The sequence below is a fragment of the Apium graveolens genome, chromosome 7 (genome assembly GCF_009905375.1).
Source record: "Apium graveolens cultivar Ventura chromosome 7, ASM990537v1, whole genome shotgun sequence".
NCBI classification, from domain to species: domain Eukaryota; kingdom Viridiplantae; phylum Streptophyta; class Magnoliopsida; order Apiales; family Apiaceae; genus Apium; species Apium graveolens.
The window spans coordinates 72118881-72141954 of record NC_133653.1 but is presented as its reverse complement, the minus strand read 5'-3'; the positions used below and the strand labels follow the sequence as shown (position 1 = coordinate 72141954).

Here is a 23074-nt window from a genome sequence, read left to right as displayed (position 1 = left end):
ATCTGATCTGAGTGTCTTCAATTACTGGCCACTTTGTTTTTCTGCAAGTGCTTTGAACTCCTTGAATTTATCAAGAGCCTCCGATTTTTCTTTGATAATATACACCTAACTTTTCCTGCTAAAATCATCAATAAATGTTAGGTAATACCTGTTACCACCAAGTGATGGAATATCAAACGTACCAGCTATATCTATGTGAACAATCTCCAATGGCCTCCTGGATCTCCACAATTTTCCAACCGGAAAGCTTTGTGGATGTTGCTTCCCTTTGACACATTCTTCACACAAATCTTCTGGTTCATTGATTTCTGGAAAGCCATCCACCATCTTTGTCTTTGCCAATAATTTTAAGCCATAAAAACCAAGATGACCATATCGCAGGTGCCATAGTCACGAGTCATTTTTAATGACCGACTTTAAGCACTTCTGTACCTTCGTCTGCATATCAAGTGTGAATAGGCGATTCTTTGACATCTTCACATCTGCAATTAATTCTCAAACCTGATTTCTGATGATGAGAGAATTATCCTGCATCTGAATATTATACTCTTTCTCCACAAGTTGGCCAAGACTGATGATATTAATTTTCAAAGCAGGTATATAATAAACATCATTTATATACTTTTTCTCATCATTCTTTGACACAATCATAATTGTACCTTTTCCTTTGACTGGAATTTTTGACGAGTCACCAAAAGTAACTTCTCCGCTGATGGTCTCGTCTATCTCCGTAAATAAATCTTTATGACCAGTCATGTGATTGCTGGCCCCTGAGTCAAGATACCAAACATTCTTCTTACTTTCCTCGTCTCCTTTATAAGTGAGGAACATAGCAGTTTCAACATTTTTATCTTCTTTTGCTACTGCAAAATGACTTCTTTCTTCCATCTTTGGTGCTCTACACTCATAACTGAAGTGCCCAAATTTATTACAATTATAACATTGAAATTGAGACTTGTCACTGTTAGGCACAAAGCATGCACTAAATAATTCACGCAAGTATACGCGTTCGCAAGTAATATAGAATGATTTCTAGTTCATTCCCACAGAGACTCTGAATAATTATATTTAATTAACACTTACTCACCAATGTATGATTACAATTCAATGTCAAGACAATAACAATTAAAGTTGATTAACTAATATTAACTACGAGGATTAAACACTTGAATTAACAATATTAAACACATATGAGATCATAACTTCATTACTACTTCATTCAATAGTTATTGTTATTACCCTTAGCATTTAATGGTGATGATATTAATCGAACAACATGAAACTGATAAATGCCAACTTTCGTTGTACGAATACCATTCTACCAAGCATCCACAATTAAGAGAGAAGTTGAATAGGCATCAATTATGTTGAGACCCTATATGTCTACAGAATTAGACAACATAACGATTTAAGCGCAAGATATTAATTATGATTACACAAGGAAGGTAAAACGGTTAGAGTTACCCACTAATCATGCATACAATACATAAACCGATGCTAGCATGGCAAGTTCTAAATCTCAAGATTCACTGTCGCTTCACAATAGATTAACAGGCTATTTACATGTTCGCGATGCATATAAGACGGATAAGCACAACATATGCTACATATCATACAATCACCACATACCAAGGTATTAAACAATTAACTAAAGAAATCCATAGTAAATCCGCTATGATCCTATGATTACGATTAGCCCATAATAGAACTCATCATCACCATGGGTTCATATGAAAGCATGATAATAACACAACGATATAAACTAATAAAAATACTTAATAACCAACGAAGTACGTCACAAGAGTATTAAGGTTCAAAGAGTAAAGAAAACTAGCATCCACTATTACAACGAATTAAAAGAATCACAAGATAACGTATGCTTCCTCTTCTTCGTGCTAAAACGGTCTTCTCGATCTTCTTTCCTTCGCTCTCGATTATCTTTTCTATAGAAAATGTCTTCCCAAAAGGTTTATATAATAGCCCAAAAGAATCAACGCTCACAGAAGTCTAATTGAACTCGAATTAATAAATTCCAGAATCTGAAATTACGCACCCAGGCGGCCGCCTCCTTCTTCCAGGCGGGCGCCTGCTACCAGGCAGTCGCCTGCTCCCATCAGGCGGGCACCTGCATCACTTCTGGAAAATTCCTATTCTTGCTTCTATTTTTGCTGAATTGTTCGCACAAGAACCCGAGACTGATTCCAAGAACTTCCTTAGGCTTTATTATGATGAAATCCACCTATCTAAGCAGTTATACCCTGAGATGCAAAAATACTCGAAAACGCGTCAAATACACAAAATACTCGAGTTCAAGACACCGATTCAAGCCATTATAAAACACTCTAAGTGAATGCCACTTATCACACCCCCAAACTTAAATCCATGCTTGTCCTCAAGCAGCACAGACTCAAACTCAGAATAAAAAATGCATAAATGTAACTAAATGAATGCAACGATCCCCATCGCGATGACTAAACCAACCAACATATGAAATATCAACAAATGCAATTAGGCGAATAAAGATCAATCAAATCACACAAGCTATCATACAACTAGAAATGTGGTGTGTGCAAATGCTTAACAGATATGCTTCGAAACTAGATCAATCACCATAACTTAATTATCCTCAAGGCAATCACAAGCTTATACGAAGAATATATTCTAGACACAAAATGACTTATAACACTTCAAGATTATTGGATTTTATTACGGAATCATGCTTGCTTATTTGATCGTGCAATGAGTGAGGTCTACAAAAGACTTATACAATGGTACCTATTTAGCGAGCGTTAGGTTAGTGGATCCCAGACTATAAAAGCCTTAGGTCACTAGGCACAAAGTCCCCTAAGAACTTAATAACTCGAATACCAAAGAGCTCACTCGTGATCAATTGTGCATTAAACCATAATTTTTTTCTTCCTTTTTCTTCCTTTTTTTTATTTTTTTTTCAATTTCCGAGCAAGTGCGTTTCGCTCCATCTTGCTCAACCCTAGACTACTCGTATACAATACAAGCCGGCTACTAGCCATTTGACGCCTAGCCACAACTAGCAATGAAGTCCAATTTTTTTTTTCCAATTTTTATCTTTTCATGTCTTTTATCATTAAGAGCCTATCATGCATTCTAAGCATAAGCAATAGATTAACCTCAAAAACCATCAAACCATGACAACAATCTAGTCCTTAAGCATACTCTAAGACTTAGTGATATTACAAGTGTTTCTAGAATGCATGCCAACCTAACAAGATTCAACATCACTCTAACGCTATCACTACACTCACATCAATATCACATATTAATCAGTAAAGTAACACAAAGGGATCATGATATATGCATGAGCTATATGATATGATTAATAAAGCTATAAAATAAAAAAACTATATATAAAAAACTATATGGAAAAAATATGCAACTATATGAACTAAACTAACATGAAAATACAACTACATGACACAAACACAAAAATATGTTCTTTAACTACCACCCCAAACTTAAAATCTTCACTGTCCCCAAAGAATGTAATAGAAAGGAACACATGGTATACCTACTCAGAAGAATCATCATCATCATCACCCTTAGAGGGTGGGGTGTCAGGAGGTGGATAAGTAGAATCATCACCATAAACTGGTCACTAGATGTCAGCTCCAAGACCTCTAAATACAGTCCCAAGTGCTAGGGTGAACTCCTGCGTAAACCGACTCTGTGACTCATACATCGCATCCATCCTCCTGGAAAGCCTCCTGTACTGGACATCAGCCAATCCCGAACCATCTCCTCCCTGGGCTCTCGAAGAACCTGCCTCTCTCTGAGCCTGACTGGACCTAGCCATGGTAGCACCAATTGGTGGAACTCCTCCTGGGAGCCGATATCCCAAACCATGTGACTCGGGCTCTCCACCCATCCATTCCTACATCACATTCAATGTCGATAAATCAATAGGAGCGGCCGGCATCTGTAACTGCTCATAAAAAGGCCACTGGACTCCAACTGCCTTGCAAAGCTTTGTGACAATAGAAACCCTTGCACGCTTCCAAGACACACTTGACATCTCATCTTTCCTTTGCCCGACCACCCACTTATCATACTCATAGCGGGATAGTCACTAATTGTCCACATAATAGCCGCTCTCATTGTAAAATTTTGTTTCAAACATTGGTCGTATGTCTTCACCCCGGTATTCCACAATATCTTCAATTCATCGATGAAAGGCCTTAGACAAACGTTAATATCTTTTCCAATATTATTTGGACCCGGAACTATATCGATCATGAACATATAAGGCTTTTTCATAAACATCGATGGTGGAAGATTGTAGACAACTATCACCACGGGCCACACACTATATGTTTTTTTCTCGGTAGGGCCAAAAGGGTTGAAACCATCGATCGCAAGACCGAGACTTAGGTTATGAATCTCTTGAGCAAATGAAGGATACCGACGGTCAAAATTTTTCCACTCTTCTCCATCCGCGGGATGACTTATTTCTCCATCTTTCACATCTCTATTTTTGTACCAACTCATGTGATCGGATGTATGTGTCGACATATATAAGCATTGTAATCGAGGGATCAAAGGAAAGTGTCTTAAGATTTTTTTTGCTATTTTTTTACCATTTTTCCTAGAAACATCCCGATAACGATCTTCACCACATATATCACACACAACTTTATCCTTTCCATCTCCATAAAATAACATATAATCATTCTCACATAAATCAATTTTTTCATATTCAACCTTCAAATCCTTCACAATTTTTTTCATTGCATAATAACTTTCGGGTAATGTATGTTTTTTTGGTAACACATCCGTAAGAAGTTTAAGCAAACTATCAAAAGATTTATTACTATAATGCGAGTTATATTTGAATTCCAATAATTTGGTGGTAAAACTTAATCTTGTGTACTTTGTATTGCTGGGATAAATAGGTGCTCCATTTTCAACAATAACCTCATACAATTTTTTAGCACTATCAATTGGAGCTTCTTCAACATTCATAGTTCCCGTATCCGTAGTTTCATAAAATTGATAATTTTCACCGGCTAAATCATGTAACATCACATTCAAATCTTTAACCAATTCAAATTTTTACAACGTTTACACGGACACTTCATTGTACCATCTTCCATTCCATTTTCGCTAACAAATTTTAAAAACATTTCTACACCAATTCTATATTCCGGGGTCAATGAAATTTTATCGCTTTACAATTGATTACCAATCCAACTTCGATCAATGGTTTCCATCTACAATAATATTTCTTAAAATTAAAAAAAATATATTTAATAAATAATTTATCATTAATCTCATAATTATTCATGTATTTCATAAAGCGCGCACACACACATACATTATAATTACAATAAATGAAACTAACTTACAAATTATCTACTACCAAACTTCAATTCTCACAACAAACATTAAAAATGTTAAATACATACAACAATATTTAATACATACACCAACATAAACACACACACACACACACATTAATTACAAAATATGGAAAGAACTTACAATTTTCTAAACCTCCTCCACTTCAATCCTCAATCACTTGTGTCTTTTTAATTTTTTTCCCAAAATCAAGAAATGAAGGATATAACAAAAAAATTAAAAAAAATAGGTTAAAACCGACCGTTAGCGGTCGATTTTAGGCAGAAGAGTAAAACAACACTATTTTATATGTAACAGGTACTTTCTTTTGTACTTTAAATTAATTTTTTATTATTCTACAAAACCGACCACCAAATATGGTCAGTTTTAACCTGCAGAATTTATGGATATAACCGACCACATGTAGGTGGTCGGTTTTAAAAGTGACACATCAGCAAACGGTGTCGTTTTGTTTCGGTAAAACCGACGAGTGGATGGTCGGTTTTATGTGTGCCACGTCATCGATACGGTGTCGTTTAGTTGGCATATAACCGACCACTGACGTCGGTCGGTTTTAAGGTGTCCAAATCGACGTCGGTCGGTTATGTCCGATCGATTTTACCCTGTTTTCTTGTAATGTAAGTTAGGGTTTATGGTAGTTCTAGTAGTTGCAATTCTTATATGTTTTGATAGACCACATACGGATTTGCTCTTTGCTTATGCTTGATACCCATTTGGGTGCTCGATACTAGAATACTGTACCTTGACACCGTTAATATTTTAGTATTAATATGGTTTTTGCTATTGTTATGTCTTGCTTAATTAAACTAGTTATGGACTACTTGATGTGGTAATTGTATGTAGTTTGTTGTGTATGTTAATATATATCGGAACTGAATTGAAGTTATGGATTTTGTTGGACGGACCAGATGTCGCAGAGAGGAGTGTGGCAGCTGAAGAAGCTCGTTGTGAGTTACTGTAATTGGAGAGGCAGTAGTAGGGGTGTCAGGTGTGAGCTTACTTTTAATTTTCTTTTCAGTTGGCGATTTTCTGGATTATGCTTTTTTTTGTTTTAAGATTGCAACTGTTTAAATATGTGAAGTTATGTTTTGCCAATGTATTTTGATATGTTAATTTTTTAAATAATATCATAAGATATTATGTGATTGCATAATATTTGAATACAAGATTGAAAATTGCTATTCTAGAATGAAGCACTCACATGTCGTAGTTCAATAATAATTTCTGAATTGGTAACCTTGCACATGGCAGAGCCAGAAATTTCATGTTGTGGTTCAGTGCTTATTTCTGAAGTGGTAACCTTGCTCAGGGAAGAGCCAGAATTTGCAGGGGGTATTTTTAACAATATATCTACCAACACCGAATTAATATTAATTGAAATGTATAGCTGTATTGATTTGTCTGCCAATTTGCTGAGCCGTCTGTTTTTTATGTTGTATATTGGCCAGCCTCTGTTCCACGGATAAGTTGATATAGAGAATATGCGATATAAATATATAACAGTTGTTACTGTTTTACTGAGAAATAGAAGTGGACGATAGTGATTGGAGAGGCTAAAAAAATTAAAAAGAGATGTCACAGCTCTGTCGGTTCTTAATTTTAACCTATTCTCTCTTACTATTACTTTCTTACAAGTATAGCTTGCTAATTCTTTATGTTATTGTTATTTGCCTATGAGACACATTCTTAATCAATTTGTCTCTGATGTTCTAGGGAATTTATGGAATCAAAGTTGCCAGCATTTAAAGAAAGCAATCCTCAACTGGAGGTTGAAACCAAGTACATTGGTGGTCAGCATCCACATCTGGAAGGAATATATAGTAAGACATGCATACATTCATGTATACAATTGAGATAAATCGGGGATTGTGTTTCTTTTCAGCTGTCAATAAATCTTGTAGTTGAATTGAGTAGTGTTTGTTTTGATAAAAACTGGATCTTTTGATTAAACGCAGTCCAGATAAAAGAGAATGGATTATTAATCTAGTATTCCCAACTTCATGAACCTTGATGCATGGTTATGCCTGCCAATTTTGTTGGACCAATAATAGATAATATCCCATCTTAGCTAGTACAGGAAAAAAAATAATTATCAGGTCTTGTATAGTTATTTGATTATTTTATAGGGGCCGTTTGTTACATTCGAACGGTACATGTCGAATTTTTAAGGTTGTAGAAACTTTTAGGTTGATAATTTGGAAGGAACAGTTCAAGTTGTTTCTCTCTTAGTTTAGGTATAAGGGTTCGTTTCAGTCCAAATAAATAGGTAAGTAAACTATATTAATGGAAAAATAGTTCATCGTATGCCAATGAGCCCCAAGTTCTATCATTTGAATTGATGACAATCGCCTTGCGAAAGTTAATGATTGATTATGTTGGAATTAATCTAAACTAAGTTTATATTTATTATGTTTAATTTATTTAAATAACTAGTTTACCTTGGTTACATGTATGTATTGACCAAGTCTGGTCGTGAGAGTAGTTTAGGAGCTTGCATTTGAATAAGTTTGTAGTGCAGAGTTTTAGTAGGAGTCAGTTTCTAGTACCTGGTTTATAGGGAACGTGGTTAACTGTTGGGTCCCAATGAGTTTGTAGAAGGGGGGGTTGAATACAAACAGTACCGAATAATCGAATTAAATGCGGAATAAAAAATGTGAAACAAAATTCAAGTTAAATAAAAATATTATTAAACTTGAAAGGTGTTACAACAACTGTATCGATTACAAGGAATTAATCTCAAATTAATTATCACAAATCTAGAATAAATTCGACATGAACTTTTTCTATTTTTATAATAAAAAGATTCAAATGCTAAATGCAATTTGAGATTAAGTTCTAGGGATTTTGATCCGCTAGATTGTTACACAAGAACAAGATAAAGATTTCTAGTTGATTGGATTTAACTTTACAATCTAGAAATTGATCTTGAATTAAACAGATGAAAAATGTAATATTTCAAGGCGGCTGCTTTTCTTGTTCTTTGTTCTTCTGTTTGAATGATAGATTTTGAAAGAAGGTCTTCTGCTTCTTTTTAATCAACAAACCAATAGAATTGAATTGGCATGACAATCCTATAGCTGGCAAGACTTTCGGTAGGACAATTGAATGAACTAGCAAGACAATCTGAATGAACTAGCATGACAATCAGAATGAACTAGTAAGACAATTATCCTCCTAGAGTAACTTTCGGTATGACAATGGAAAATGGCCTAGCATGACAATCGGTATGACAATCCAGATTGTCATGCTAGTTCATTTCCATTTGTCTTGCTGATTTAAGATTTGAATTTAATCCAATTAAACTTCTGAAAATTCCTAAAATTAATTCAGAATTAATTAATCAATTAATTCAATTAATAAATAAATTATTCTTCGCAGATATAATTTATTTTCTTAATTAAATTAGATGAATTAATTAATTAATAGAGAATTAATTCTAGTCTTGAGCAGCAACCATTCTTCTGCAAATCTTCTGAAAATCACTGAAAATTATGAATCAATTCCACCACTTCAACGTTGACACTCGATGTACTGTCTGGTTCATGAGTGACTAACTTCCGTGACGTTTCTTCATGTCTTGACTCTGACACTTTGATTTTCTTCAGATTAAATCCTTGTAATTAATTGATACTCTGACGAGATCTCTGTCACTTGATTAAATCCACGATCTTGATTTATATCACTGAGGCATGATCAACTTCTTGAACTTCTTCCAGTGAATTACCTCCTCAAGTCTGTAGATGAACCTTGTTTCTGAATCCTTTGACAGATATTATTTTGCGAGATCTCTCTGACGGTCAATCCACTATTTACTTATTACATTCTTATTTGAGTTGAGTTGAATCCTCGAATATACAAATAGGCTATGACATATGACTTACAATCTCCCCCTATTTGTTTGTTAGACAATAACACACAAATACCTAGAGGATAACTCAACTAACAAATAAGAAAAAGATATAAATATACATGCAAAGTAAATAGTAGAAAAGTTCTGGACTAGATTTAACATTTTCCAGATTCCAAGTAGATGTTCCTCTAGACTGAACATATCTTCAAGTAGTTTCATCTTCTTTTGTACAACCACATTTCCTGTTGAGAAGCACATATCTCTCTTGCTTCTCCCCTATGAGAATCAACTGATTAAAGAAGATCACCTTCGTTTTACCACCTCTCCCGTACAATAGGATCCGCAGATAAAAACTTCATCTACTTTTGTACAACCACATTTCCTGTTGAGAAGCACATATCTCTCTTGCTTCTCCCCCTATGAGAATCAACTGATTAAAGAAGATCACCTTCGTTTTACCACCTCTCCCGTACAATAGGATCCGCAGATAAAAACCAATGGTACTCCCCTAACAGCTTCTTCCCTTACTAGGAAATCACCTTGTGTTTACCACCTCTCCCGTACAATAGGATCCGTAGTTACAAACAACAATGGTGTGGTGTAGTGTACAAGTAGGATCTTTTTCTTACTCCCTGCTATTTCTCCCCCTTAGTTGAGGAATCCTCCAAACTATTACTTAAGCTTCTATCTCCCCCTTAAAGAAGGAATGTATGCCGTCGTCTGAAGGAGTTCTCATATTTCACTTGGTTGGAAAAGAAATAACAAGTAGTTTCTCTTTCTTCCTCACTGTGAGTGTGTGATCCTGTTTTAGTGTACCTCACATGTGTTTCACTCTTCTCTCCACTCGTGTTTACACTCATTCTCACGAGTGTATCACTCTTCTCTCATAGCTCCATAATCCAGCTGTACCTGCAAGGAAAATCACCTTAGCCATCCTTAAGGAGGTCACAGGTGGTGCAATGGGAGTTCACAAATCCCCATCCTTGTTAAACTCGTCAGATGAATCTGAGTCATAATTTACAAGTTGCTAGTTTCCCTTTTAGGGTTCCAGATTTGAATTCTGGGAAGGTAAACAATGATCCAAAGAATTTAGCATAAAGATCAAAGTTCCCTTCTAATGTCTGTGAAGACATTTCCTTGTGACTTATCAGGTAATATCTGAATCATTGTCAACAAGTTGCCGATCTGCACCTATGTCAGATCCACTATCCGCAGATGCATCCAGGGGATTTAAGCCTGGGGAGGTAGACACTGACCACTGACATATGGCTTTTGGATCAGTATCCTCTCCTAACACCTGTAAAGGCAATTGGTCCACTAACGAACCTTGAACAATCGAATCTGACCTTAAAATGGTCGAAACTCTTGTTTCCGTCAACTCATCCTTTGTGTGTGTAACCTCTCCTTGTGCATCAAGAATTGTTTATTTTTGAAGTGGTGACACTACATCGGATACCTTGGCCGACAGGCAAAATTCAATAGACTCACCCTGTTGAGAGAATGAATCTAGTAACTGTTTTTGTGCCTTTTCATCCATTACATCTTTTTGAGAAGATGTATGGGGGCTAGCAGTTGTCTCGGTTTAAATACTACTCATCTATGTAGGAGACAGAGCTACTGGGTTGACTACAGAACCTTCCTTATGTGGTGCACTAGGCACTATCTCCCTCACGCTCATTCATACTATATTTAGTGGTAAGAGAGTGTTGGTTGGTTCTGTTTTTGTGTTTGTCTTTACAGTCTGGGATAGACGTTGTGGGTTTTTAACCTCATGACTGTTAATGAAAGAAAGTCATTGGAGACTGAACCTGTAACACAGAATATATGGTAATAGAGAGAAAATGATTTACAATAGTGATTTTAAAAGATTTTACATGAAATAAGAAATCACTAATGTAGAAAGAAGTTTAATTTTGTTTTTCAATATGAATGAGTTTTTGATAAAACATTGATCACTTAGGGTAAAGTCTAAGTAATTCTCATTCATGTCAAAAGCTTACAAATATCTGCAACATAATGTTAACAAAATATCATTGACCGATACTTGTCAAGTACTTTAGATACTAATTGTTATGTTGCATAATCAATATACCACTGCACATATAAAACAATATGATTGTGCCTAGTGATAAAATAGTTATAAATATGACGACTCTACTAGTTCATATAAAATTACAACTTCTGTTAGAGTGCCATACCATGTCCTTGACGATTGCTTGAGCAGTATACTAGTTCATACCAACCTGAAGTGAGATTGTGAAGAAGAAATTTCATAGTCCAATAGATCTACAGCTGCAAAGTCCATGAACTGTGGTGCATTGACTTCCTCTTTTGACTTACCAACCAGGAGTACACTTGTACACATCTTACTAGAGTACAATTCCAAGTGTAATGTGCAGCAGGTGTCTGATATGTCGTAATATTCTCAAGTCTCGTCACTGGTGCTATATGTTAGATACTGCTTCCTGATAATAACCTAGCACAATATACAAAATTACAATGATAACATTCCCAGCTTGCAAACAGCCATATCCCTCAGATAAACCTTTGCTGTTATCTCCAAAGGTAACCAGGGGGCCAGCTTTCTCAATCCTCATTTGATAGCAGGGCTCTATCTCCGGTCATATGTCTTGATGATCCACTGTCAAGAATCCATACTACCGGTTACACCTGTTTAATGCCCTGCACTTCAAATGGATTAGACCTTCTTCGGAACCCAAACTTGGTTGGGCCCGGCATACTTGTAGAATTGTCCTTTGTCAGGCAAAACAACATTTTTAATTTTAACGATCTCAACATCCTCAATGACTGAACATTTGACCTTGTAAACAGCCTTAACAAATTTCTGTTTAAGCTTAGGCACAAATGTCTCCTTTCTAGCCTTAGAAGGACTAGCAGTCTTAGACCTATCATGCTTCTTGTTATTCACATGCTGACGAGTAGTACTCTTATCATTAGACACATGCTTACCATTAAAATAAGCATACATCATATTAAAAGCACAAGACATACAATTAGCAACACTACATGCTTTATGAGAGTGATTAACAGCAGGTAATTTATGCATGGTAGACATGGAATTATTGTTATCCAACTCATGTGTGTCTGAGTTAGTCTCAGTTGCTTTCACAACTTTGACTGGAACTTTTGACTCACTTGACTTGGAAACAATCTTCTCATTAGCATGATCTTCAGCACATATTTCTTCATGAATAACAGAAGAGGTCGCATCAAATGGTTCAGCAATTGATGCTTTATAGAGGGGTTCATCAACACCCTTAAGCACATGTGGTACTTCCCTCCCTTTAGCACAGACATGAGGAGGGGAGTTTATGCCTAATTCTCCAATAGCAGCATTGTAATCATAACCTATTCCAGATGTTTGATTAACAGCTTGCTTACTGTAGAACTCTTTAGCCTTCGAACAAGAATTGAAGTAGGCTCTAACCTTAGTCTCAAGACCGGTGATCTTGTCTTTGAGAATAGTTTCGAGTTTTCTATAACAGTCAACTCTATTCTCTAGAAAAGATACCTGTTCTTTTAATTTGTCTTGATTAATGTGCACAAGTCTTAATTCATTGACCTCTTTCTCAAGGTCTGTGATCTGTAAACTTAACAGTTCATTATCACGACGTGCACAATCTAAGTTACCTCTTAGATGATAAACCATTTCAGCATCAGAAAGTTTTACCTCTATTCTTGACGATGAAGCTTTTCCATCAATAGCCATAAGAGCAAGATTTCCTTCATCTTCATCTTCACTGTCAGTATCATCCCAGCTTCTTCCTTTTGCCAGATAAGCCCTTTCAGAGTTCTTTCTTACTTGCTTTGGCTTCCTACATTCTGTGGCAAAGTGTCCCAACTCATTGCAGTTATAGCATCTAATGGTGCTCCGATCAACCATTCCTGTTTTGTACCCACCACTGCTGGTGTTAGAGGATGAAGATCCACCTTTCTGGAATTTGTTGTAGTTGGACTTGTACTTAAGCTTGGGATTCCTCCTGAATCTGACATGGGAGAATCTCTTGACAATTTGGGCCATTGATTCATCTTCCAATTGCTCCAGCTCTTCCAAGGAATAAAAATCATCACTTGATTGATTTGTAGTAGGAGGATCATATTCTGCTACTAACTCATTTTCCTCACCCTTGGAAAACTGTACCATTCTTTCTAACTGTTGAGATTGTTGTTGTTGTTGACCTTCAGCTACAAGTGTAGTAGATGTGCTGACCATTCTATCCTTCCCGTAGACTTCCTTCTGTTGAATCTGCTCCAACTCATAGGTTTTTAACACTCCATAGAGCCTGTCCAAAGAAATCTCACTCAGATCTCTAGCTTCTCTAATGGCAGTGATTCTATGTTCAAGATGAGCTGGCAGTGTTAAAAGGAACTTTTTGTTGACCTCCCTGATTGAATAATACTTTCCATTGATGTTCAGGTTGTTGATCAACGCATTGTACCTCTCAAACACTTCAGTAATTCCTTCTCCTGGATTTGATTTGAAATGTTCATATTCAGAGGTTAGGATTTCCAACTTGTTCTCCCTAACTTCCTCTGTGCCTTCATTAATCACCTCAATAGTTTCCCACATGTGTTTGGAATTTTTACAGTTCATCACATGTCTGTTCATCAAGGGATCAAGGGAATCAATTAATATTAATTGAAGGCTGGCATCCAAGGAGGCTTCTTCCTTCTCAGCAGGAGTAAAATCTTCAGGCTCTTTTGGATAGGTTCTAGCTTCAGTAGTCACCACACCATCTATTATTACCTCCGGTTCAATAACCATCGGAGTTTTTATACCCTTCTTTAACAAGTTTGAATATTTGGGATTTGCAACTTGTAAAAATAATAGCATCTTCTTCTTCCACATGATATAATTCTCTTTATCAAATTGTGGAATTTTAACGGTTCCAACTTTATGTGAAGTCATTATGAATTTTTGAATAAATAAAAATTCAAGGAGTTGAAAAATCACAAAAGTCTAGGATCTTGATTTGTTCGTTAATCAGAAGGCTCTGATACCAATTGTTGGGTCCCAATGAGTTTGTAGAAGGGGGGGTTGAATACAAACAGTACCGAATAATCGAATTAAATGCGGAATAAAAAATGTGAAACAAAATTCAAGTTAAATAAAAATATTATTAAACTTGAAAGGTGTTACAACAACTGTATCGATTACAAGGAATTAATCTCAAATTAATTATCACAAATCTAGAATAAATTCGACATGAACTTTTTCTATTTTTGTAATAAAAAGATTCAAATGCTAAACGCAATTTGAGATTAAGTTCTAGGGATTTTGATCCGCTAGATTGTTACACAAGAACAAGATAAAGATTTCTAGTTGATTGGATTTAACTTTACAATCTAGAAATTGATCTTGAATTAAACAGATGAAAAATGTAATATTTCAAGGCGGCTGCTTTTCTTGTTCTTTGTTCTTCTGTTTGAATGATAGATTTTGAAAGAAGGTCTTCTGCTTCTTTTTAATCAACAAACCAATAGAATTGAATTGGCATGACAATCCTATAGCTGGCAAGACTTTCGGTAGGACAATTGAATGAACTAGCAAGACAATCTGAATGAACTAGCATGACAATCAGAATGAACTAGCAAGACAATTATCCTCCTAGAGTAACTTTCGGTATGACAATGGAAAATGGCCTAGCATGACAATCGGTATGACAATCCAGATTGTCATGCTAGTTCATTTCCATTTGTCTTGCTGATTTAAGATTTGAATTTAATCCAATTAAACTTCTGAAAATTCCTAAAATTAATTCAGAATTAATTAATCAATTAATTCAATTAATAAATAAATTATTCTTCGCAGATATAATTTATTTTCTTAATTAAATTAGATGAATTAATTAATTAATAGAGAATTAATTCTAGCTTGAGCAGCAACCATTCTTCTGCAAATCTTCTGAAAATCACTGAAAATTATGAATCAATTCCACCACTTCAACGTTGACACTCGATGTACTGTCTGGTTCATGAGTTACTAACTTCCGTAACGTTTCTTCATGTCTTGACTCTGACACTTTGATTTTCTTCAGATTAAATCCTTGTAATTAATTGATACTCTGACGAGATCTCTGTCACTTGATTAAATCCACGATCTTGATTTATATCACTGAGGCATGATCAACTTCTTGAACTTCTTCCAGTGAATTACCTCCTCAAGTCTGTAGATGAACCTTGTTTCTGAATCCTTTGACAGATATTATTTTGCGAGATCTCTCTGACGGTCAATCCACTATTTACTTATTACATTCTTATTTGAGTTGAGTTGAATCCTCGAATATACAAATAGGCTATGACATATGACTTACATTAACGTTTGAGTCTCGTTTTGTATTATTTAGTAGAGCATTGCAGTTAATAAAAAAAAATATAGTTTAGTTTCTACATATCTGTTTCCTCAGGTTTAACGCAATACACATACAATTATATATATATATATCTCAAGTTGCAGGTTGTTCTTCACGTGGTATCAGAGCGAGGCCTCTGGCGGATGACAAAATATATGCCCAGGGGAACAACGATGGAAGCAGGGAATGGGAAAGTAAGAGAGGGTGGAGTTGGTCTGAACTATCTGATGTTGACGCGAGAAAACTACACCGCATGGGCTATTAAGATGAAGGTGTTCATGCAAGCACATGGGGTGTGGCAAGCTATAGAACCCAAAGATCCTAAGGGGACTGTGGACGAGACCGTCGATTAACTCGCTTTAGCAGCAATCTTTCAAGGAATACCTGAGGATTTCCTCTTGTCACTTGCTGAGAAAACCACTGCTAAAGAAGCTTGGGAGGCACTTAAAACTATGTGTCTCGGTGCGGAGCGTGTTAAAAGGGCAAAGGTACAAACATTGAAAGCAGATTTCGAGTCCTTGAAGATGAAAAACGGGGAGCTGCTGGATGACTTTTGCTTTAAATTGAATGGGTTAGTTGCAAACATCCGAGCTTTGGGTGAAAGTGTGGAAGAAAGCTACGTTGTGAAAAAATTATTAAGGGAAGTACCAACAAAATTTCTGCAGATAGCTTCCACAATTGAACAGTTTGGTGATCTCGAGAAAATGTCGGTTGAGGAGGCAGTCGGGTCTTTAAAGGCCCATGAAGAACGACTCAAGGGTCAGGAAGAACCTGTGGGTGGACAATTATTACTTACAGAGGATGAGTGAGTTAAGAGAGAAAAACAAGAAAGTGGTCAATTGTTGTTAACCAGAGATGAGTGGCTCAAAAGGTCTAACTCAAAGGGATGTCAAAATGGAGGTGACTATCATGGAAAGGAAGGTGTTTGTACGGGGCGAGATAGGAGCAAAATTAGATGTTTCAACTGTCTCGCCTATGGTCACTATGCGGCCGAGTGTCGAAAGCCCAAACGAGAGAAGGACCAACATACGGAGGTCAACATGTCACAGACCACTGATGATGAACCAGCGCTATTAATGGCAGAATGCGGACAACGAAAATTGTTTCTGAATGAAAGGAATGTAATCCCAGGTATGATTGTAGACGGTGAAAATGGCAAAAGAGTGTCAAACCTTTGGTACCTGGATAACGGCGCAAGTAATCACATGACCGGGCAAAGATTCAAATTTAGTGAGTTGGATGAGAAAGTGACAGGGGAGGTTCGTTTGGGAGACGGGTCTACGGTTGACATAAAGGGTAAAGGGACAGTGGCATTTAAATGCAATAACGGAGAAGAAAAGATTTTTCGTGAGGTATATTACATCCCGAATCTCCATAATAATATTATAAGACTTGGACAATTTGCTGAGGATGGAAATAAAGTAGTGCTTAATAGGGATTGGCTCTGGATATATGATGAACGGGGAAGACTTCTTATGAGGGTCAAGAGATCAGGAAATAGATTGTATAAAATTGAACTTGAAAATCATGAATCTACTTGTTTGTTAACCAAGGCAGAGGAGACTTCTTGGCTGTGGCACAAGCGTCTGGGGCATGTTAATTTTCAGGCTTTGAGCTTCATTTCTAAGAATGAGATGGTGGAGGCTCTACCGGTTATAACTGCTCCAAAAGAACATTGTTCGGGTTGTTTGATGGCTAAATAGGTCAGGAAACCATTCTCCGCACAGTCACAATACAGAGCAAACATGATTCTCGAGCTGATCCATGGCGATCTTTGTGGTCCAATGACACCCGAAACACCAAGTGGAAACAGGTACTTTCTTCTTCTCGTTGATGATTATAGTAGATATATGTGGGTCTATATGCTCAGGGAAAAGGGTGAAGCTTTTGACACTTTCAAAAAATTTCGAGCTCTGGTAGAGAATGGGTCAGACAAGATAAAGGCATTGCGTACAGACCGCGGTGGCGAATTTTGTTCTTGGAGTTTCAACTCGTACTATGAAGAAAACGGTATCCACAGACAATATACTACCCCGTATACGCCTCAACAGAATGGCGTAGTCGAAAGGCGCAACCGTACGGTGGTAGCAATGACACGAAGCTTTCTGAAATCTATGGATTTACCAGCTTTCTTTTGGGGTGAGGCAGTCAGGCACTCGGTATACATTCTGAATTGATTATCCACACGAGCACTCGCTACACAGACTCCTCATGAGGTGTTGACAAGTGAGAAGCTAAACTTTGGGCACGTAAAAATCTTTGGGTGTATTGCATATATGAAAGTACGTAAAAATCTTTGGGTGTATTGCATATATGAAAGTTCCTTCTGTCCATACAAGAAAGTTGGATGATCGAAGTCGGACTGCAATTAATCTTGGTAGAGAAGCTGGCACAAAAGGATATAGACTATATGATCCTTTGACCAAGCAAATTTTAATAAGCTGAGATGTCGTATTCGATGAGAAGGCGAGATGGTCATGGAACCAGGCAGAAAATTATACAACAGCTCATCATGGGAATTATACTCTATTTGACAAAGCACTTGGCGAGACGGGCGGTACAGAATTCGGTGCAGAGTATAACACTCCAATGCAGTCACAGTACACTGGAGGTGGGAGTATAAATTCAATAGAGGCAACAAGTTCAGATCACAACACTAGTTCTGATCAAAACACTCCGCAGTCTATAACATCCTCGATGGGTAGTGAAAATCAGAGTTCAGACAGCAGCCAACCACGAAAATTAAGATTATTGAGTGAACTGTACGATGAAACTGAGGAAGTGGAGCTGTCAGATGAATTATTACTGATGGGTGTGGATGAACCTATCAACTACAGCCAAGCAACAAAGAAAAGGGAATGGAGAGAAGAAATGGAAAGAGAGATAGACGCTATCGAAAGAAATCAGACCTGGACCCTCACTAAGCTGCTTGATGGATAAAAGACGATTGACTTAAAATGGATATTCAAGGCTAAGCGAGACACTGGTGGGAACATAGTGAAGTATAAAGCTCGAGTCATCGCAAAAAGTTATGTGCAAGAGCGGGGCGTTGACTTTGATGAGATTTTTGCCCCGGTGACACGACTTGAAACGGTCAGGCTCCTTCTCGCATTGGCTGCTAAAAACGGATGGGAAATCCACCATTTAGACGTAAAGTCGGCTTTTCTGAACGGTGAACTAAGTGAAGCAGTGTATGTCTCACAGCCAGAAGGATTTATAAAGAAAGGTCAGGAGCACTTAGTTTATAAATTGAGCAAAGCCTTGTATGGTCTTCGACAGGCCCCAAGGGCTTGGTATTCAAAACTGAATAAGTGCCTTGAAGGGATGGGTCTGACTAGATGCCCTTACGAGCATGCTGTGTATACGAGGCGGGAAGGAAATGAAAGCCTGGTCGTTGCTGTTTAAGTTGATGATCTTCTAATAACAGGAACGAGCACAACAGGCATAAAGAAATTTAAGCAACAAATGGAGCAACATTTCGAGATGAGTGATCTTGGTTTGTTGTCTTACTATCTGGGAATTCAGGTGACACAGGGGGAAGGCTTCGTGGAGCTCAAACAATCTGCATATGCGAATAAGATCCTTGAGAAGGCCGGTATGGCAGGATGTAACCCAACAAAGTATCCGATGGACCCAAAATTGGTGCTTACAAAAGATCCTCATGGAAAGGCTGTTGACTCAACAGAGTATAAGAGTTTGGTGGGCGGCCTTCGATACTTAGTTCATACCAGGCCGGATATAGCCTTTTCGGTTGGTATAGTAAGTCGTTATATGGAACGACCCACGGTTCTGCATCTCAACGCTGTTAAACGAGTATTACGTTATATAAAGGGTACAACTAATTATGGCTTGATGTACAGCAAGAACAGCGGCAACAATGAACTCACAGGGTACTCGGACAGTGATTTGGCAGGACACATTGACGACAGAAGAAGCACAGGGGGAGTTGTTTTCTATCTAAATGAAAGTGTCATTACATGGGTCTCTCAGAAGCCGAAATGCTTGGCTCTATCCTCCTGTGAAGCGGAGTTCATGGAAGCCACGGTGGCTGCCTGTCAGGGTATATGGCTGAAGAACTTGTTGGCAGCAGTTGCAAGTAAAGACCCAGGTCCAGTGCTATTGTATGTCGACAATAAATCAGCTATAAACCTAGCCAAAAATCCAGTGTTTCACGGTCGATCGAAACACATTGACATACGTTATCATTTCATCGGAACGCGGAGATATTAAACTGGAGTATGTGAAAACGCAGGAACAACGAGCTGATACGCTCACTAAAGCATTGCCTATCGTTAAGTTTGAGAAGATGCGGAGTCTCCTAGGTGTCAAGAATTTGTCTGAAATAAACTAGTTTAGGTTAAGGGGGAGTTTGTTGGAATTAATCTAAACTAAGTTTATATTTATTATGTTTAATTTATTTAAATAACTAGTTTACCTTGGTTACATGTATGTATTGACCAAGTCTGGTCGTGAGAGTAGTTTTAGGAGCTTGCATTTGAATAAGTTAGTAGTGCAGAGTTTTAGTAGGAGTCAGTTTCTAATACCTGGTTTGTAGGGAACGTGGTTAACGTTTGAGTCTCGTTTTGTATTATTTAGTAGAGCATTGCAGTTAATAAAAAAAATATAGTTCAGTTTCTGCATATCTGTTTACTCAGGTTTAACACAATACACATACAGTTATATATATATATCAAGTTGCAGGTTGTTCTTCAGATTATAGCATGTCAAACAACTGCTTCAACTGCTGCCCGTGTTTGTTGAGCAAATTTATTCACCAAATTTTAACTCCCCTTTCTAATAGTTTCTCAATATGCAGGGAACAAGAATGAGAGAACTGTCTATGTCAAGAATATGACCCCTGAAGAAGTGCTCGAGTGTGCAACTAAATTAAGGAATTCACTTGGAAGAAAGGTGGTGAAGCTGAAGACCAGACATGTTAACTAATTACACAATTTAAAATAAATGCAACCTATTATGCAAAATCTTATTTTTACAAATCTTTTCAGGAATTGATTCAATCTTAAATAATTTTACAAAAAAAATGTATTTGAATAGTTTCCTGTTTTTTTAGTAAATTTCAAAATTATTTTAATCAAGTTCGTACTTGTGAATTTTGTTCCTAAATCTTAGTTGCCGCTGGAAGAAATATAGCATCTGTTTGGGAGCTCACATTTAACACTTTTACGAGGGAAGAGTTGTTTCTATTTTACGAGGAGTGTTTGGGTAAATAAAAAATATTGAATAAAATGATCATATTTGGGTACACGATAAAAGTGAAGCTAGCCTAACATTTTCATTTACATTCTAACTTGTCGTCTATTTTAATGTTTTTAAGTCTAAAGTATGAATAGAAGTTATCATGGACGCTTCATACAATATATATGATTTTGATTTTACAATAGTTTTTTTTAATCATGCATTGATAAAATTTTGTCAAATTCAAATATTATTTTTTTTATGTTTTTTCTTGTAAAAAATATTTAATAACTTATAAATTAACACATATCCAAATCACTAAATTACTCATTAACACTTACTAGTTGGTAACGGGTCCGAAATTAAAAATAATATCAAGTTATTATTTACATAAAATTGAAGCTCATAATTCGTATAAAATACATATCGAAATATAAAAATAAATGCTATAGTTAAAAAATTGAAATTAGGTGTAATTCCGAATTTCCACCGTATAATTATTTCCTTATATAAATCTAACATATTAATTTTTACTAATACGATTATTTAAAAGGAGTGAGTGTACATTAACAAATAATAAACTAAAGTGGATCAAAGTTCACAGAGAGTGAAAATTAACTTGTGTTAGTTGCGATTTAGTTACATAATATATATTTTTTAAAATAATAGTACTAAAATTTGGTATTTCCGTATTTTTGGTGATGGGTTCATTTTGATTAAATGGACACAAAGCTTATTTACAGTTTCCCGTGACTGTTTGGCAAAATTAAGGCAGTGATCAGAACGAGAAAGTGTGTCTAACGCCTCTAACGGGACATTGCCATTTTCTGTTTTCATTTTCTTATTTGTTTTATTTGTTTTAGTTGGCCCCAAAAAAACCGGTTAAGTCTAGATTCCTATGTCCTAATTCCTTTCTATTATTATAATCCTCTATTTTTTAGACTGCAACATATAAATAATATTATTGGAAAAATTAATTCTAAATCCCCTCAATTAGAGTCATTTTTTTTCAAGTTCCTCGAACCATAAACATAAATTTATAAGTAATTAAACTTTTAAAATTGTCTAATTACATTCCTTTCGTTAGATTTTAAATAACGCCGTTAGTTTTAAATGACGTGGCATCTTATAAAAATAAATTAAAAATATGTAATTAGCAGTGAATAACATTCTTGAAATTTTGGAGAATCGAGGACAATTTTGAAGATGATTCTAGTGTCCAAAATAGAAGTTTGAGATACAAAATTGTTCATTTTTCAATCCACTATTCATCTACACCATCAAAATTCAATTTCGGTAATTTCCAAATTTTGACTTTGAATGTTGGTTTTGATTTGAATAGTTATTTAGTGATTTAATGATGTACATTGATAGAGCGTACGATTGTGAGCATGTTCATATGATTTTCGTGATTTTTAGTGTTTGAATTAGCCTCGAAAATTCTTGTGTCGTCGGTGTTCTTCGTTTCTCTGGCATGATTTAATTTTATTTAGGAGTATAAATTAGCCTAATAAACTTGGTTGATGTTGTTTATCACTATGTATGATGTTAGTTGAATTTTTGGGTCAATTTGGCGTATCGGAAATTCGAGCTCACCGAATTTTATTGGTTGTTCGCCGAAATTTGGAGCATTGCCGGCCGGAAACTAGGTTGCCCAGATTCCAATGGGGTGTTCTTGGTTTTTTCAGCGAAGGTCTTCACCAAGAAACTGTTTGATCTTCGAAACTCAATTTTCAACTTTAGAAACTGTTTTTGACCTAAAAAATTAACGGCGTTAGTTAAACATTTAACGGTAGAACTGCGATGAGAAAAATTCAAAAGTTGGATTACCTATAAATTTCTATTTATAGTTCAGTGACCTCGACGAAAAAGTGCGTATAGTTCCGGGATGTTAGAATTAATTTTCCCTAATATCAATTGATATTATCATTTTTGAATATTTGAACTTTTAAATTCTCAGAAATACTGGTTAATTATCTTTTATTTTTATTTTAATTTTGTTTTATTCAAATTGTATATATATTTTTAGCCAGGCTATATATTAATTTTTTTAGCGCCTGACCACTGTACCGATCAAACCAAACTTAATCCAACAAACTAAATGTTGTTGTGTTTTATCCCAAATTAATAATATATTTTTATTTTAGCATGGGTGTATGATGAATATTATATAGTAATATCCCGATGTTATTATCTTTATTTTTTTTTTCTTTTTTCTTTTATATTCATTTATAAAATTATTAGCTCATGTCAAAAAAATAAA

General features: G+C 36.0%; 1 protein-coding gene across 1 annotated transcript; it reads left to right on the top strand.

Annotated features, from left to right (window-relative positions):
* Positions 1 to 6299: 6299 nt before the first annotated feature.
* On the top strand, positions 6300 to 20792 carry LOC141670846 (large ribosomal subunit protein mL43-like). Its single transcript, XM_074476873.1, has 3 exons — positions 6300 to 6379; positions 7105 to 7211; positions 20432 to 20792. Exons 1-3 carry the CDS (start codon positions 6300 to 6302, stop codon positions 20557 to 20559), a joined length of 315 nt encoding a protein of 104 aa, XP_074332974.1. The 3' UTR covers positions 20560 to 20792.
* Positions 20793 to 23074: the final 2282 nt, after the last annotated feature.